The sequence below is a fragment of the Prunus dulcis genome, chromosome 5, assembly GCF_902201215.1.
Source record: "Prunus dulcis chromosome 5, ALMONDv2, whole genome shotgun sequence".
NCBI classification, from domain to species: domain Eukaryota; kingdom Viridiplantae; phylum Streptophyta; class Magnoliopsida; order Rosales; family Rosaceae; genus Prunus; species Prunus dulcis.
Window position 1 is genome coordinate 3866896 of NC_047654.1, and position 16159 is coordinate 3883054.

General features: G+C 37.7%; 3 protein-coding genes across 3 annotated transcripts; 1 reads left to right on the forward strand and 2 right to left on the reverse strand.

The window, feature by feature from the left end:
• Positions 1-2223: 2223 nt before the first annotated feature.
• LOC117626935 lies at positions 2224-3028 on the forward strand. The gene has a single exon (XM_034358762.1). It carries the CDS (start codon positions 2481-2483, stop codon positions 2862-2864), a length of 384 nt encoding a protein of 127 aa, XP_034214653.1. The 5' UTR covers positions 2224-2480; the 3' UTR covers positions 2865-3028.
• Positions 3029-3491: 463 nt separating this feature from the next.
• Positions 3492-5206, reverse strand: LOC117626934 (aspartic proteinase nepenthesin-1-like). The gene has a single exon (XM_034358761.1). It carries the CDS (start codon positions 5117-5119, stop codon positions 3755-3757), a length of 1365 nt encoding a protein of 454 aa, XP_034214652.1. The 5' UTR covers positions 5120-5206; the 3' UTR covers positions 3492-3754.
• Positions 5207-14489: 9283 nt separating this feature from the next.
• Positions 14490-15586, reverse strand: LOC117628348 (AT-hook motif nuclear-localized protein 23-like). Its single transcript, XM_034360772.1, has one exon. It carries the CDS (start codon positions 15500-15502, stop codon positions 14651-14653), a length of 852 nt encoding a protein of 283 aa, XP_034216663.1. The 5' UTR covers positions 15503-15586; the 3' UTR covers positions 14490-14650.
• Between the last annotated feature and the right edge of the window lie 573 nt (positions 15587-16159).

Below are 16159 nucleotides of genomic sequence, written 5' to 3' on the forward strand. Positions count from 1 at the left end.
TTTTAGATACAGAAATTGATGAAGTTAGTTATAGATAGCACATTGCTTTATTATTATTATTTTAATTTCTGGTGACATTCAAGATGATTTATGTTTTGTAAGGCGTTAAATTTAGTCAATTTGATAATGACATTATGATTGTTTATTGTGAGCATTTAGATACTTTGGTTTTCACATAGGGGCCTACATACTTCAAGCCCGTCCCTATCAAAGGAGCGGTGCTACCAAACAACAGAGAAGTTGCCGTGAAACTTTATTTTGTTTTTTTATTAGTTTATTATCACGTCTATGGGTTTGTGAAATTATTAGATTGCGTCCTTTATATATATTTTTTCATTAAGGTTAATAAGTGTCCTCAAAAATAGTTATTGTCGTCAAATTCTGTTAAAAAGTCTGTTAAATTGATGATGTGGCATATATATAGGTCCCACATATCCAATAATATGATGCCACGTGAATTAAATAAAAAATACATTTTAAAAAATAATTTCAAATTATAAACCATTTAAAAAATTAGAAACCCAAAAAAAAAAAAAAAAAATTCACCACCTCCTCCGTTGCACCAAACCCCCACATCCTTCGTCCAAAAAACAAAAACCCCCATATCCAGCCTCCTCCATATCCCAACCTGCTATCCCAAATCAACACCCATAACAGCCAACCCAAACCTTGATATGCCAGGAACCTCACCCACTGCCCGTCTAATCTCCACCACCAAAGACCATAATTAGATGGTGGTTAGTAAAGGCCAAATGAGTGGGTTGGGTGGGCTTAGTGGTTGTCTGGGTTTGCTTGGAGGGGAGGGGGGTGGAGTTTAGGTTGGTTGCTGTCAAATAAAGAGAGCATGGAAGAGAGACAAAAAGGGAGAGAAAAGGAGGAGGGCGGGGCAGTGGTGCGGAGGGTGGGTGAGGATAGGTGCGGCTGTTGGAGGTTTGAGAGGGAGAGAGAGAGGAGATGTGGGTGGGAGGAGGAGAAAAATGGGGGAAGGAAGAATGGTGGGGGTTGGGGTTTAGTGCGATGGAGAAGATGATGGTGCTTTTGTGTTTTTTGTTTTTAATATGTTTTCTTTTGTTTTAAGTTTTTTTAAAATTTTTATAAGTTTCAAATGTTTATTTTATTTAATCCATGTGGCATCATATTATTGGATATGTGGGATTCATATATGTGCCACATCATCAACTTAACAGACTTTTTCACGGAGTCTTACGGCAATGACTATTTGTGATGACACTTATTAACTTTAAGGACCCTAAATGACCGGAAAAAAAAACATAAAAGACGCAATCTGATAATTTCGCAAACCTTAAGAATATTTTATGATAATAAGCCTTTTTTATTTACAAGGGAAATTAACCTTAAGATTTAATCATCATCTCACTTTATTTCTATGGACTGCAATGCTACATGTATAACATTTATGCATCATAAGAACTATATCACTAATAAACATGACCATAAGTTCTAGTTTTGTTAAAGATATGTTCGGAAGTGATTGTAGATTGACTAATAATGTCTTCAAATAAATTAAGGCGGTGGAGACATAAAAAGTTAGAAGTACTCTAAATATTTTAATTATATAATAAAAGAGTAATGTAAAACATCAAACCTTAATTAAAGGGACAAATAATGACGTAACCACCTAAAGCCCAGAATGAGACGGGCCCCTTCTCATAGTTTTTATTCTTTCAAATTTTTACTTAGATATGTATATATATGTTGGTTATGGAATGGGTCGGCCAGTGAGATTCTTGGTCGACCGTAGATGTTCTAAAGCTTGTTGTATATATTTTGTTTAGTTATGTACCTTTTCCTATATGTGTTGATGCTTGTTTAATGGAAAACTAAACATACTTCTATCCAAATTAACAGAACAAAATCATCAATTTATCTCCTATTATTCCGATTTGATATTAAGTATATTTGTTTCATGGTCTAATATATCCCTCCCGACATGACTTCTAGCATACTCTGTCTAGGTATGGTCCCACCAGCCACGGTCTCTAAGGTTCCTTTGATGACAATCAGGAACGCGCCAACTGCCAGCAGGCGGGGTGGGCCCACTGCCGCCTCGTCGGCAGTCACACTCCCTTTCCTAATTTCCTAATTTCCTACTACCCGGCGATGCTTCCAACGGCTCTTTTGCCAGCAAAGCGACACACTAAAACCATATAATACAAATATAAATACAAAATAACTCTTTCTTAATCCCAAAAATAAATAAAAGCTATCTCTTTCTCTCTCTAGCCGCTGGCTGGCCTATTCATTCATGCTCGTCTGTCGACCTCTTTCCCCATAAATGCCTTTGCCTTAACTCCCAAATTAATAACCACATCCTAGTTCTCATTGTCCTCAAAACCAAAACAAACACATACCCAAAATCCACAAGCAAATTGTAAATTTGAAAATTTGCAAATAAAACACATACATACTCTCATACCCCAAATATTGTAAGGCTCATTTTCGTGTGAATTCTTTTTCCAATGGCCTGCTTGGTCTTGCCAATTGCAATGCTGAAAAAGAGGTGCATGGGGTCACGGATAGGCGGCTACCGGCATTTAACCGAAGAGGGGTTCGGAGGGTTGGAGAATCCGGTGACCGTGGTGGTCGGGAAGGAGAAGAGGGAGTTCTTGGTAGACCCTTTTGTGCTAGAAGAGAACCCATTTCGGGTTTTAATCGAGATGATGAACAAGGACAAGAAGATGGTGGATTTTATTGATCATGAGAATGGCAAGGGGAGGATGGTTTTTGTGGATGTTGATGCTATTCTTTTCGAGCATATGCTTTGGTTGATGTATAATGATTGTTCTTCTTTGTTCAAGCTCAATCTTAAGGAGATCATCGACTTCTATGCTCAAGATAATTAGGCAGATTCCAGAGGAAAATACACAGAGCTACTCCAAATGAAACAGAGGTACCATGCTGCTCACTGATACGAGTCTATAGAATTCATCTTGTAAAGAAATATTTTATAATCTAATAACTCACACATGAATATACATATTGCACTGAATAATTAATTATTCATCTCTCTATGACTAGATGTTCAACCCTTTTCTTTTTTTGGCTTTATTTTAATTATTCATCATCACCATCAGACTCCAATTCTCAGTTTCTGTATGTTATGGTTAAGGTTGCATGAGTAATTGAAATAACTTGCTGGGTTTTTCTCAGATTGATCAATTTGGTAATATTTCTTTCAAATTTTTGTTTTTAAATTAAAGAGAAAGCGGGGTTCAGAGGAGATAACAGAGATCAGAAAAAAAAAAAAAAAAAAAAACTCAAGGGCTTGCGTTCTGCTCAAATGAGAATCAAAACCTGTTCGAATTAAATCATTCTTTACATTCAGCAAAGAAAGACAAAAGTCTTCCATTCTAATTTATGTTGACAAAAGTCAAGAAAGATGTTGCTTAGGATTATGGTAAACAAGGAGAAACTCAGCAAACAGATCATGAGTTACATTTCAAACTGAAAAGAACCAATGCTTCAAATTAATAACTTCCACATTACTTTTTAGCTTTCAAAAGTCTGGATAGTAATTGGAAACCTTAATTTCTTTCTTTTTCTAAGTTTAGATTTGACCGAAGATTATTGTAACGCGTAATGATCACTGTAGTCTTAATCTTCCAAAAGGTGTTTTAAGGATGACTGGCACAATATATTAATGAACAAAACACAAATCCAATGCTGAATTATTATTACTGTTACTATTCTGCTGGTGTTTCATGAACACAAAACTTATTAAAACCTTCCATCTTCAACAATTCTCTGGAGAAAACGACAACCTCAGCACAGCGACATCGAACAAGAACCTATAGTTGACCTGCTGAGCTGCGCCCAGAATTTTTAGACCATCACTTTGGTCCATTGACAATATGGTCATGCAAAACTCATTGTGATGTTCAAAGGCCTGGAGGAGTGTGGGTTTATGCCGCACAAAGTCAGCTCCTTCGAAATGAAGCCTCACCGATGGTGAAGTAAAGACAGTAGGGATATTCTGGTAGCAAAGATCAAAACCAGTCTTGCTTTTCTGCGTCATGAGTTGCCATCCATACATGTTATGGAAGTAATCCACCACAGCTTGTTTCAAGACCTTGAATGCCTCTGCCACGATATGGCTATATGGAGATCCTGAATCAACAGCCATTCCTTTTCCACCTGCCATGAACAAACTTGGATCGATTTGGAGACGTTGTGCATTCAAACTTATAGCATCCAGTTTCGTGAAATAATAGTCATCTGGACCGCCCAAAATGGGTGTGCTACCAACACTAGGACCTCCAATTTGTGCATCCTCACCAAAATGTAGCAATGATTGGGCCTCAAATTGTGGTGGAAGGCAATACGAAAATCTTCGAAGGGTGATTTGGTTTAGTTGTTGTAGAATACCAGTGGGGTGACCCCTGCCTAACCCCAAAATCCCTCCTATTGGATTATCATGACCATGAAAATAGTCATTGAAGTTCACCTTATTGAAGAGTCCCCACCCAAATGCCACATTAGGGATAGCTAGTTGCCCTTGCTCAGATAAAAATGTGAACGTATCAAATCCAAAGGGGCCGTAAGTGGAACTGCGATCATAGTAGAACAACCCATAAACACAATTCTGGCCCTTAGTACCAGGACCAAGGTTTGGAGGAACACAAAGTGGGTGATCATCAGGCATGGGCCGGGAAGTGGTTGATCTCCTGATGTTGAAGTTAGGCATTGACACTTTGAAGCACGATTTGCATCCTTCGCATTGAACCCACGTTAGAGTGCTACCGGTGTCCAAGGCCAAGTTGGTTTTCTGAGGAGGTGTGCCAATGTACATCTCTGTGTAATAGAAATCACTGTATGCATGTTTAACCAGTGAACTTATGGCGTTTGGGACTAAGGTTTCTGATGAGTTGGTGGTCATGATAAGGTCGAGGGCTCGAGCTTTGGATATTTCGGTCAGTTTTTGGTGTTTTTCAAAAAGGGTGAGGTTTTTGGGGAAGATGGAAGAGTTAGGTGAAAGAATGGTGAACATCTTAATGCTCAATCCTTGGGCTACGCCTCCCATGGTTGCCGGAAACATGAGAAAGACCATTAGAACGAAAAAGAAAACTGGAATTATTTTAGACATGTTTCTCAGGCTCATGTTTGAATTTTGATTATCTGATTTGATCCAGCCTCACAAGAAATAGAATATCTATAAGGTGTGATAATTAACTTTTGCATACCATAAGGTGAATGCAATTGAGGAAATATTAGTCATGCCATCTTGGAATATGTCAACAAAGTTTGAAGAGGTTTTCCATTTGGATCCACAAAAAATTAGCGCGTTTTATCCAGGAGTTTTCTGTTACTGAAATTTTCATAAACACAATCGTTCTTCTTTGAGATCACTTGCCGCATCTCCTATACTATAAACGGAGATGGATCCCTTTAGAGATTGGAAGATAGTGCTTGTCAATTTTCAATCAAACAGATGACGGTGGTTGAACTAGGAAGTTTCTGAAGTGACTATTTATATAGATACACTACAGCTAGGCTAGGTATGATACACAACCGAACGACTCATCTCTATTTTCTTTGGATGATTTTCTAATTAATTACGTGAAACTTCAAAGTGTCTTTTAATTTATAGATGGGCTGCCAAACAAACATGTACACACAAACAAAACCAAGTATTTTGAACTTACTTGGGATGTATACCATAAATTATAGGTTATATACTTAAATGGTCTTACATAAAAGGAAAAGTTTCGGAAAAAGGTTTTTAGGAGCTATTGCCTGACCTGGATTAATATTTAGACCATGCCACGCTAGCTGGAAGTTGCAACAGGGCATGCGAGGGCTGCCGAGAGCTGCTGACAGATGCAGACAGTTTCAGTGCGGCATTTTGTCGTGCACACCTGGTGTGCACGCATGGGTCGCCCACTAGCCTTCCACAGGATCGACGGAGGAGCTGCCCAGCCATTTTTCTTGCCTCCACGGAGTTGCCCGATCCCATTTGTCCCTTAATGAATCGACCACTGCAGTATGAAACTTACATTGTTGACTCATTAGCCTTATGACAAATTTCATGATAGAAGTTTATCATGGTATTATTGGAAATAAGGAACCAGATATCTCTAGTACTGATGATCAAACTTCACCAATTTGAAGGCTGAATTCTTTCTGAAATCTTTTTTATTCTTATGTTCTAAAATAGAAAAAACAAAATTGATAATAAATCGGTGCAGAGTTATATGCCCTCCTCTTCAATAAAAATTCAAAAAAAAAAAAAAAAAGGTGTGTTTCATTTGGCAGTCACCTAAGGCCATCTCCAGTCATTGGCTATATCCCAAATATAGTCCTAAAATAATGCAAAATTCATCTCCATTCATGGGCTAAACAAAATTTTGGCCACATTTAGCCCATCTTTGGCCTAGTCCTAGGTCAAATTTTTTGTGGGCTCTATGCATGTGCTTTTCATTGATGATGTCAACTGGATATATATATTTAAAAGTCTTTTTAAATGTTCTCAATTCGTAAAAAAATTATAAAAAATTATTGGTCATGACCATTAGATGTCAAACCATTGAAACCCATCCTTAAAAAATAAAAAATAAAATGTAGTCACCTTTTCAAATGTTTTAAGTTTTGTTTAAAAAAATTATAAAAAATTCTTGGTCATGGAATATTGTCTCTAAATAGTAGTTTAATTAAATTAAACAATACATAATTGTGGAATGTATGTGTTGTACCATAGTTTTTCTCAAAATAATAAAATATGAAGGATCCTAAAATATGGTCATGGAGATGGAAAAATTTACCCATACACTATTCTTTAAAAAATTAATATTTTGGAGAGCTAAATTTTTAGTCCTGAACTACATTTAGCCCTATGACTGGAGATGGCCTTATAGTCACATTCTTTTCCTTTCAATTATAAATAGGTCAATTATTTTGTAATCCTTTATTTTTTTTGGAATAAAAGCTAAACTCAGATCCATGCATATAACATGTTGAAATTGGTACTTAGGTGACGAGGGGTAAATTTAAAAGATATTCAATCAAGAACGCAACAACCTTCACACACTCTAGACCTTGACCAAATACTCTTATGACTAGTCAACTGTTAGATATGAATTATACCAAACAATAATATACACAGAGCATACCAAGATATACCTGCAGGCCTAGATAATTACTAGTGACAACCTAGGCACTCAGAAGGACCCATCAATCTAGGCATCCCCTGTGCTAGCAACAACTATGGTGAAAGTGTGTGAAGACAATATAATCAAGCAAACACCAAACAGCAGAAAAAGATGACTAGTCAACCGCACAGATTCAGATGACTAGTCAACTATCAAGAACACAAACCCAGAAAATTTACAGAGATGGAAACCAGAAATTGTTCACCCAGAAACCCACCATTGGGAAAAAAATTGGGGGTCATCAACCGACCAGGCAATCCACTAAGCAAAAAAGATTCTTACAAAGAACACTAGCAAGCTCAAGAAATTCCTAGGTCTATTTAGGAAGATGAGCTATACCTCCTTTGTGCAATCTTCTTCTCCAACTTAGCAAAGCTTGAAGCTCAGTTCTTCATGGCAATGGCAGCTCCTTCTCCAGCTCTTTCATCCCATGGCACTAGCTTGCAAGCTCTAATTCATACAAAAATGAAATTTGGATTCATGGAGAAAATGACCAATTTCTTCAAGAAACCATACTCTTGAAGAAATCAATCTTGAATCTGACCTAGATGAATATGATAGAGTGTTTGATCTAGCAAGATGAAGTTTTCATATTTCAAATGCAGTTTTCAAAAAGAAACAATTTGGAAAACTCAAAGATGAAAAATATGAAGGTTACTCTTGAGGAAGAAGAAGCAAAAGTTTGCTATGAAACTTTCCAAAACTTCTCCCCCAAAAGTGACGGCTGCCCAAGGAAGAATTCTTTGGTATTTACACATAAAAGTTCCCTAGGTCAGAATCCCATGTGGCAGCAGAGAGAGAGAAAAAGGAATAGGACAAAAAAGTTGGTTATCAAGCTGGCGAGCAAAGATGACTAGTCATCCAAAAAACAGATGACTAGTCATCATTTTATGAAAACAGTTTAATGCAATGTTATGCAATGCACAATTTACCTTTGTCAATTTGCATGAACCTCCATATGAAAGTTGTTAGTTAAGAACACCTAGAGAAGCTATTCTCAATCTAAACTTGAGCTTGATAAATAACAATAGAAATCCTATTACAAAGTTGTCAAGAGAAGCCAAAAGAAAAACCCAAAATGCATACATTAACACATGTATATCTGTAAGAAAAAAAATTAAGAACATATGGCAAAGAAAGAGAGTTATTATTGTGATGGAGTTTGATGGGCACAATATATGAACCATTTCATGATCCTAGAGAGTAGAGGTAAGCTAGTACTTAATCCAATCTTCCACAATTTTCCTGACCAAAACACAATCTCCTCGCACCAACATCAAACAAGAACCTGTAATTAACCTGCTGAGCCGCACCTACAAGGTTTGGACCATTATTGTCCCCCGTGACAATATCGTCATGCAAAACTCATTTTTACTTTCTATGCACTTCGAGTTCTCCTCCTTCCAAGTGAAGCATCACAGATGGGGCCGTAAAAATTGTTGGGGTGTTCTGGTAGCAGAGGTCAAACTCATCACTCGTACCTTTCGGAATTGGTTGCCATCCGTACATGTTGTGAAAGTAGTCCACCACTTGTTGGCTCAAAGATATTGAATGCATCATCCACAATAAGTGTACGGAGATCCTGAATGTTTATGATCCCACTTCCACCTCTCGAGAACAAGTTTGGGTCGATTTGGAGACGTTTTCCATTGAAACTTGTAGCATTTAATCTCACATAATAATGGTCATTTGGAGCGCCCAAAATTGGTGTGGTAAACACATTGGTACCGCCTCGAATTTCAGCATCGTTACCGAAATGTAACAAGGATGGCTGGGACTCAAATTGTTGTGGAAGGCAGTAGGAGAATCTTTGAAGGGTTGGTTTAGTTGTTGTAGAATATTGGTGGGGTGACTCCTCCCTAACCCCATAGACCCTGATATTGGATTAGGCTGGCCATGATAACGGTCATTGAAGTTTACATGGTTGTCAAGTCCTAACCCATATGGCACATTTGGGATCGCTTGTTGCCCTTGCTCAGATAAGAAAGTAAATTTCTCAAGTCCAAATAGACCCTCAGTGGTAGAGCCATCAGCATACTCCAAGAAATAGGAGCAAGCCCCGTGGCTGGAAGAACACAGAGTGGGTTATTAGCAAGCATGGCTCGGCATGTGGTCGATTGCTTGCCGTCGAAGTTAGGTATTGACACCGGAAAACATGTTTGGCATTCTTTCCCTTGAACCCATGTGATAGAGCTACCGGTGTCGATGTGCAAGTTGGCTTTCTGAGGAGGTGTGCAAATGTAGATCTGTGTGTAAAAGAAATCACTGAATGCATGTCTAACAGGATATCTTATAGTGTTTGGGACTAGTGGTTCTGATGAATTAGTGGACATGGTGGCTAGAAGGTGAAGGGCTCGAGCTTTGGATATTTGGGTAAGTGTTTGGTAATTTTCAGCAAGGGTGAGGTTTGCTGAGTATGGGCAAGGGCGGAAACATGAATTTTTCGACGGGTGGGTTAGCTAAAATTTTTGACTAAAACAAAAGTATATATTGAATCATTTAAACTATGCAATTCATAGCTATATTGACTAATTTCCAATAAGATTTAAAATAAAACAAATACATATTAGATGCAATAAAAATATACATATTATCAAAATGAATATATATATGTTTTAACAATATAATTGAAAGTGTACCTATTGAAGTTGTGCCCTAAGACCCTCGAGTGAATTGAAATATTTTGTTATTGTCATATGAATCCATATTCTTGTGAATCAACCTATCTATCAAATGATGTCTTTGTGACATTCTCGTTTCATTTTATTTGTAAAAGGGTGAATTTCATTGAGACAAATCTTTCTCTTATAGAGACAAATCAATAAAAATATTAAAATTGGAGAGTTATAGGGATAAACCAATGATACTTTCGTAACAAAGAATACAAAAAAGAGCACGTATTTTTTTGGGACCGCTAGGCTAAGTTTTACATGTATATTTTTTATTTTGACATAGTTTATTATAATCAAGGATACTTCATTGTGGGACCAATTAGTATACTAGGATATTTATTTCTTTATATGGGACTTCAAACTTGCATACTTCTTTACGTGAGAAACTGCCAAGAAGCCACAAGATGATAGCCTCAGTCAATGGACTATATAGGTTTAATATTTTATTTCCCAAAAAGCTACCTTGACTAAAGTCCAGTGTAGCCCACTAGGTAGTTCCGCCCGTGAGTATGGAGAACATCTTAGTGCTGAAACCTTGTGCTGTAACTCCCTGGTCGAAGCAAACATGAAAAGTGCTACTAGAACCCAAAAAAATAAATAAATAACTTGAAGATTATGAGACATTATTTTCATTAGGCTTTGATGATCTGATGTGCGCATTTGTGATTTTAAGTATGGACTCATAAGAGAGTATTTATATACTGCAAGGTGTGATAATTTTTGCAATAGTTTTTTTTTTTTTCTTTTCATTATCTCTTTATAAATTTAAGTAGTGGTGTTAGTTGTAACCATTTGTGCAATTGGCTCATCATTTGTACTAGTTACTAGACATGTATGTATGATGAAATATATTATGCTGGAAAAAAGTTGCATGATGACTTTTTATTATGTGAACACGTATGTTAAGGCTTTGAGATGGTGAGATTGGGACTACACAATATCCACATGAAAATTAGAATATTTGGGCTTCAAGGTTTTCCATATTTGGTATATCCAGCTGCCACTGCAGGACAAACGGGCATAAATTTTTCTTAGTTACGTGATTTTGTATTTAATTTGTGACCAACACTTTTGGTCACGAATAGTCTGTAATTAACATGAATTATAATGAGGTTTTCTAGTAGTAGTGTGCATACGAAATAGTGGAGGTAGCTATGCCTCCAATTTACATGAATGTGCATACAATGATGAAAACGTCGACAGTCATAGTATCGGTCCTTCAATTTACGGATATTTCCTTAAACAAGATGGAAGGGAAAAAATAAGTGTAAGCAAGCTTGAGGGGTGAACTGTCAACTGATGTTCATGCAGATCGGGCCAGCGATCCTAATACAAGGCCCAATTGGAATGAATTACTACAATGTAGCCCGATAGCTTCTTCCCATGCTCCAATGTCCTTTTTTTTTCTTTCTTTAATGATATTGTATTCCCATCCCCTATTGCATATATATAATTTTCCTTCTCCTTGGAAAATTTTTTTGAACACCAAAAAATAAGCTTTGTGTGCCACCCTCGGCCAAATTGAAGAATCCTTTTCAGAAGTCGTCATTAAACGACTCATCAAAAGCAATAAGAATATGGTAACCAACCATTCCTCAACGACAAAGTTGCTTACTGATCTTTTGCCTTGACACAACTGACACAGCTGCGTTCATCAAAGAAAAGATGATGTTCTTGATGAAGGTCTTTGAAAAACCAGAGAAGTGAAAGAGGACATGCCCTTTTCGAATATCATTCATCGAATTGATTTTGTGGCGATGCTGGAAACGGGCTAATTTGGTTAAGAATAAGCTTAGAGTTATACAGTGACTTAATCCAGATTACTTAATTCTTAACAATCAATTGTGTTCAAAGTTACTTTCTATATTATTGATTGTATCACATGTTTCCGCACTTTTGGATTCACACACCTTGTCACCATCACACTACATTCCAATTATTACAATCACGTCCATGCTTGCTTGACAAGGCATTAGAGAGAGAGAGAGAGAGAGAGAGAGAGAGAGAACTCTTAGGTTATGACCAGTTTGTCGGCCTTACCATCTCTCAGAGAAATCTAAGTCAGAAAACACACTGATTAGCCTTGCAAATGCATTCATTTTCGAGGCTTCGAAGGGGTGTGAAAAATGAAAAGCATGAGTTTATAAAGTACCTGCAGCCACTTTTAAAGCAAGAAAACCGGCATGACAGTAGACACCATGGTAATTTGGAAAATCATGATTGCTGTCTGTCCCCATTAGTTTTCGTTTGCTTAATGTTGTTTTATTAATTTAATACGTTCATGGAAATGCGCACACAAAAATTATGTTTTCCTGTGGGGACTGGGGGCCTAATATTCAACTGCTCTTGATCATTAGTATCTCTAAAGGTGGAGATGACAGCTTAAATTAGCATGGGTAAGCATGGATATTATATTGTTCATATGACCTGGTCATCTCATATTTTAGATCAAAGTTCTTTTTGTTATTTTATTATCTAAGAACACTTGTTCTTTTTGCTTTGGTGATCAGCCGAGATGCTTAATGTTCTAACTACCTTCCATTTTTTTCAAACTCTTTTCACCCATTTTTTTCAAGCTCTTTTCTCCACATGATAATTAAGCATTTCACATCCAACCTAAAAGCAAATAAAATATTTACAAGAAATCAAATAGGTTGAACGGATTTTTTTTATTTTTTATTTTTTAAATTTATAAAGAGCGACGCATTCCACAAAAAGTAAGGTTACAAAAGATCTTCTGGTTGCAATGCCTAGAAATTGAATGCTCTAAGATTAAATCATTCATGAAATAAATGAAGGTCAGAGAAGAAAACTGGTATTAATATCAAATACAAAAACAATAAGCAGCAACTTCAGTACATGGGTTATGCAGGGTTGCCCTCGTAACTTCTCGAGGTTATATATCCCCAAAGTTGGGGAAGACAATCTTACTAGGTTTTATAGTCATGTTATGATAAGTTTCTAAACAAGTGGAAAACAGCTTTGACTTGAAGATTAGATGTCTCAAGTTCGATCCTTCTATGGCATCTTGATTGTGTGTGTGTGTGTGTGAGAAACCATCATCCCTTGTAGTTTAGACTGTCTCTTGTACTAAAAAACAAATCATATCTTAATCCAAATAAGATAAATGTAGCTTGAGAATCCACTTAGAGGAGTATTCCAAGCATATTCGTGAGCAAAAGTGCTTTAAGGAGTCAAATGAAATATATATTCTCCTAATTAAAATGACCACTAGTACTATGATACTGATAGGTGTGGAGGAGCATCGATAGATTTCACCCAGAAAACAAAACAACCACATTAATTCTTCATCAACATCTTGCATAAACATTCCAAATGGAGAATTAAGAATTGAAGTCCACATACACATGAAAGAAACCAAACACGATCGAAAGATTATTAATGATCGCCAACTTTGTTTCATAGCGGATGACTTGGAAGAAACATATAATGCATGGTGGTGTGGGTGAGTGGATGTGGAAGTGGTTTCCTCAAGTTCAAGTGTGTGATTATTTAGTACTGTTGACTTATATATAATAGAATTGAATGTGTGCATTGTAAAGCTCTAGCTAGGAGTATAAATAACTCATAAAACACACAAACCATGAAGGGCTAGATTATTTATATTATCTCTCCTGCAAACTGTATTTTAGTATGAGAGAAAACTGCAGCCTTTTGCACTTAAAAGACTTGAAGCATTGTATTAACCATGCGTGACGACTATGGTTCATTTCCTCTATAGCTTCTGGTTTTCAAGTTAGCAGCTTGCAACTTTCAAGCTTGCTCCCAAATGGGTTTCCAGAAACTTCAACAAAGAAGTCCTGGAATCGGAGTAGGTCGCCAAATGATATGAAAGACTCCTTGTTTAGTTGAAAAAGTAAACTGGCCATCAGCTAGCTAGAAAATTATAACGTCCCTATAAGTAGGTAGCTCTTGGAAGCATCGAGTCTTTTTCCTTCATGTTCCTAAATTGACTGGGGATCATGATGTACTGACTAACCAATCCAAATTTACATAGAATCTTGTAACTAGCTTTATTAGGTTTTGAATCTGTAGGTGAAAATGATGCAGCATGTAATTAACCTAGCAAAAATTTCTTGAAAATAAGTGAGCTGAACATTTCTAATGTAACTTGAGCATAGTAAATAAATCCAAACGTTGAGCCAAAAAACAAAGAAGAAAGAGCAAGGGTTTTATCAACGGGCATTCTACTTTTCTTTCGTAGCTATTAGTATTTCATGAAAACAACGCAAATTGAAGGGAAACAGATGGCAAGCGACAGACCCTACAAGATTTACTTGAGATCATGCCAAGTATATGTTTATCAATACTGCTCCGAAGACAGATTTAATCATGTTATTAAAACAAAAGAAGCATAAATTAAGCAAAAGGCAAGTGAAACAATTGGTAGCAGTACCCCCTAAATTTCAGGGACTGTGCCACTTTCTAAACGTAATAAAAATAATTGCTATCTGTTTAAAGCTGAAACCTCAAACCATTCCTTATAAAGAACAAAAGCCACTATTTCCATAAATCCAAGAGACCCAAAAGAAGAAACAAGAAGAAGAAGAAGAAGAAGTGGAAACTTCAAATTTAACAGAAAAAGAAAGAAGAAGAAAAAAAAAAATTAAACATGAGGATGATGACAAGCTAGTCCATGAAATTTGCTGACCTTTTATCTCCAAGAAAGCTCATCTCATCCAATGCACAACCCAGCTTCAAATCTGAAATCCCCATCTAAAATATTCTAATTAAACACATCAAACTCTTAGCATCATCTCACTTCAATTAATTTGCTCTACTCTCTCTCTCTCAAAATGGTGGACGACCTCCTGAGTTATTTCCAGCCCACCCATCAATCGGCAGCTGAACATTCTGCATATTCAATGGAAGATTAAAGAAAGGAAGCCCCGAAGACGGGTCAGGGAAAGGGTTGTTGCCGACACCGACACCGCCGCTGCCGCTACCTCCGGAACCCTGGGGGACCTGCACCTGCAACTGCTCCTCTTCATCCAAAGGCAGCCTCTCATAAGCAACATTAGTAAACGAGGAGGCGATCACAATAACGGGGCCTGCGGCGGTCAACTCACCGACCACGCTGCCCCCGACCACCTGCCCTTGCACGCCGGCCAAGAATATGGTCAAGCTCGTGGCCCCGGGAGGGGCCGGCGGGGGCAAAAATGAGCCTGAAAGCGACAAAATCTCGAACCTTCCATGAAGGGTTACTACGGAGCCTGCTGCGGCCGGCTGCCGCAGGCTTACATTGGTGACGGTTCCGCTGCCGCTCAAAATACAGATCCCACGCTGTCGGCGCCGGGCGTACGTGGCGACGCAGTCGAATACATCGCAGCCGTTGCCTACCTCGAGAATATGTGCTCGGAGAGTGTTGGCGCTTTCTCTTGTGATGATGACTGGGGGCTTAGGCTTGTTTTTGGATCCAGGAGGACGACCTCGGGGCCGTCGGGCCACGATGTCTCCTGACCCGGGGTTGATGCCCCCGAGGTCAAGGCCCTGGTGATGATCTTCCGCGGAGAACTGGCCGGTTGACCTGTTGACTACTGCATCGTCTTCAGAGTCGGTTTGTTGTTGTTGTTGGAGGTGCAAGTCATGCCTGTGAAGCTGGTGAACGTAGCGAGGAGCTGAGCCTAAATCCAAACCAGCCATGGACACATCAAAAAGAAAAACAGAAAACAAGGGGAGATAATTATTAAAAATGATTTTTTATATAAAATTAGTTTATGGAACTGGGAATAGCAAATTAAAAACTGTTTGTGTTTTTCTGCTTTTGTTTATTTTATGGAAGTGGGAAAAATTAATATATAGAGAAAATAAGAAGAGAATGGAAAAAGAAGAGAGAGAGATGGAGAGAGAGAGAGAGGGGGGGAGAGAGAGAGAGGGTGTGCTCCGGTACTCGAAGTTTTAAGAGTAGTTGAATTATATATATGAGAGAGAGAGAGAGAGAGAGAGAGAGAGAGAGATTTAAAGAAAAGAAAAATAACAACGACACAAGAAGAACAAGGAGGATCGAGTGCAGAGAAAGGGAAGGAGAAGAAGAAGAGGAGGGATGAGAGGAGGTGGTGTGGGGTTAGGGGCGACAAAGGACTCAAAACGCAGTCATTTCTCTCACACCAAAAGTTTAAATATATCACTAAATTAATATTTTGTTCAAAGTTTAATATTGCTTTCTTATTCTGAGGAAGAAGGGCATGGTTGCAAGCATGACTCTCAATCTTAGAGCGTGAAGTAAACGTCATCTTCAATATAATAGGGGTGGAATTATATTTATTATTCTATGTTTTTTTTATCTACTTATCAGTTATT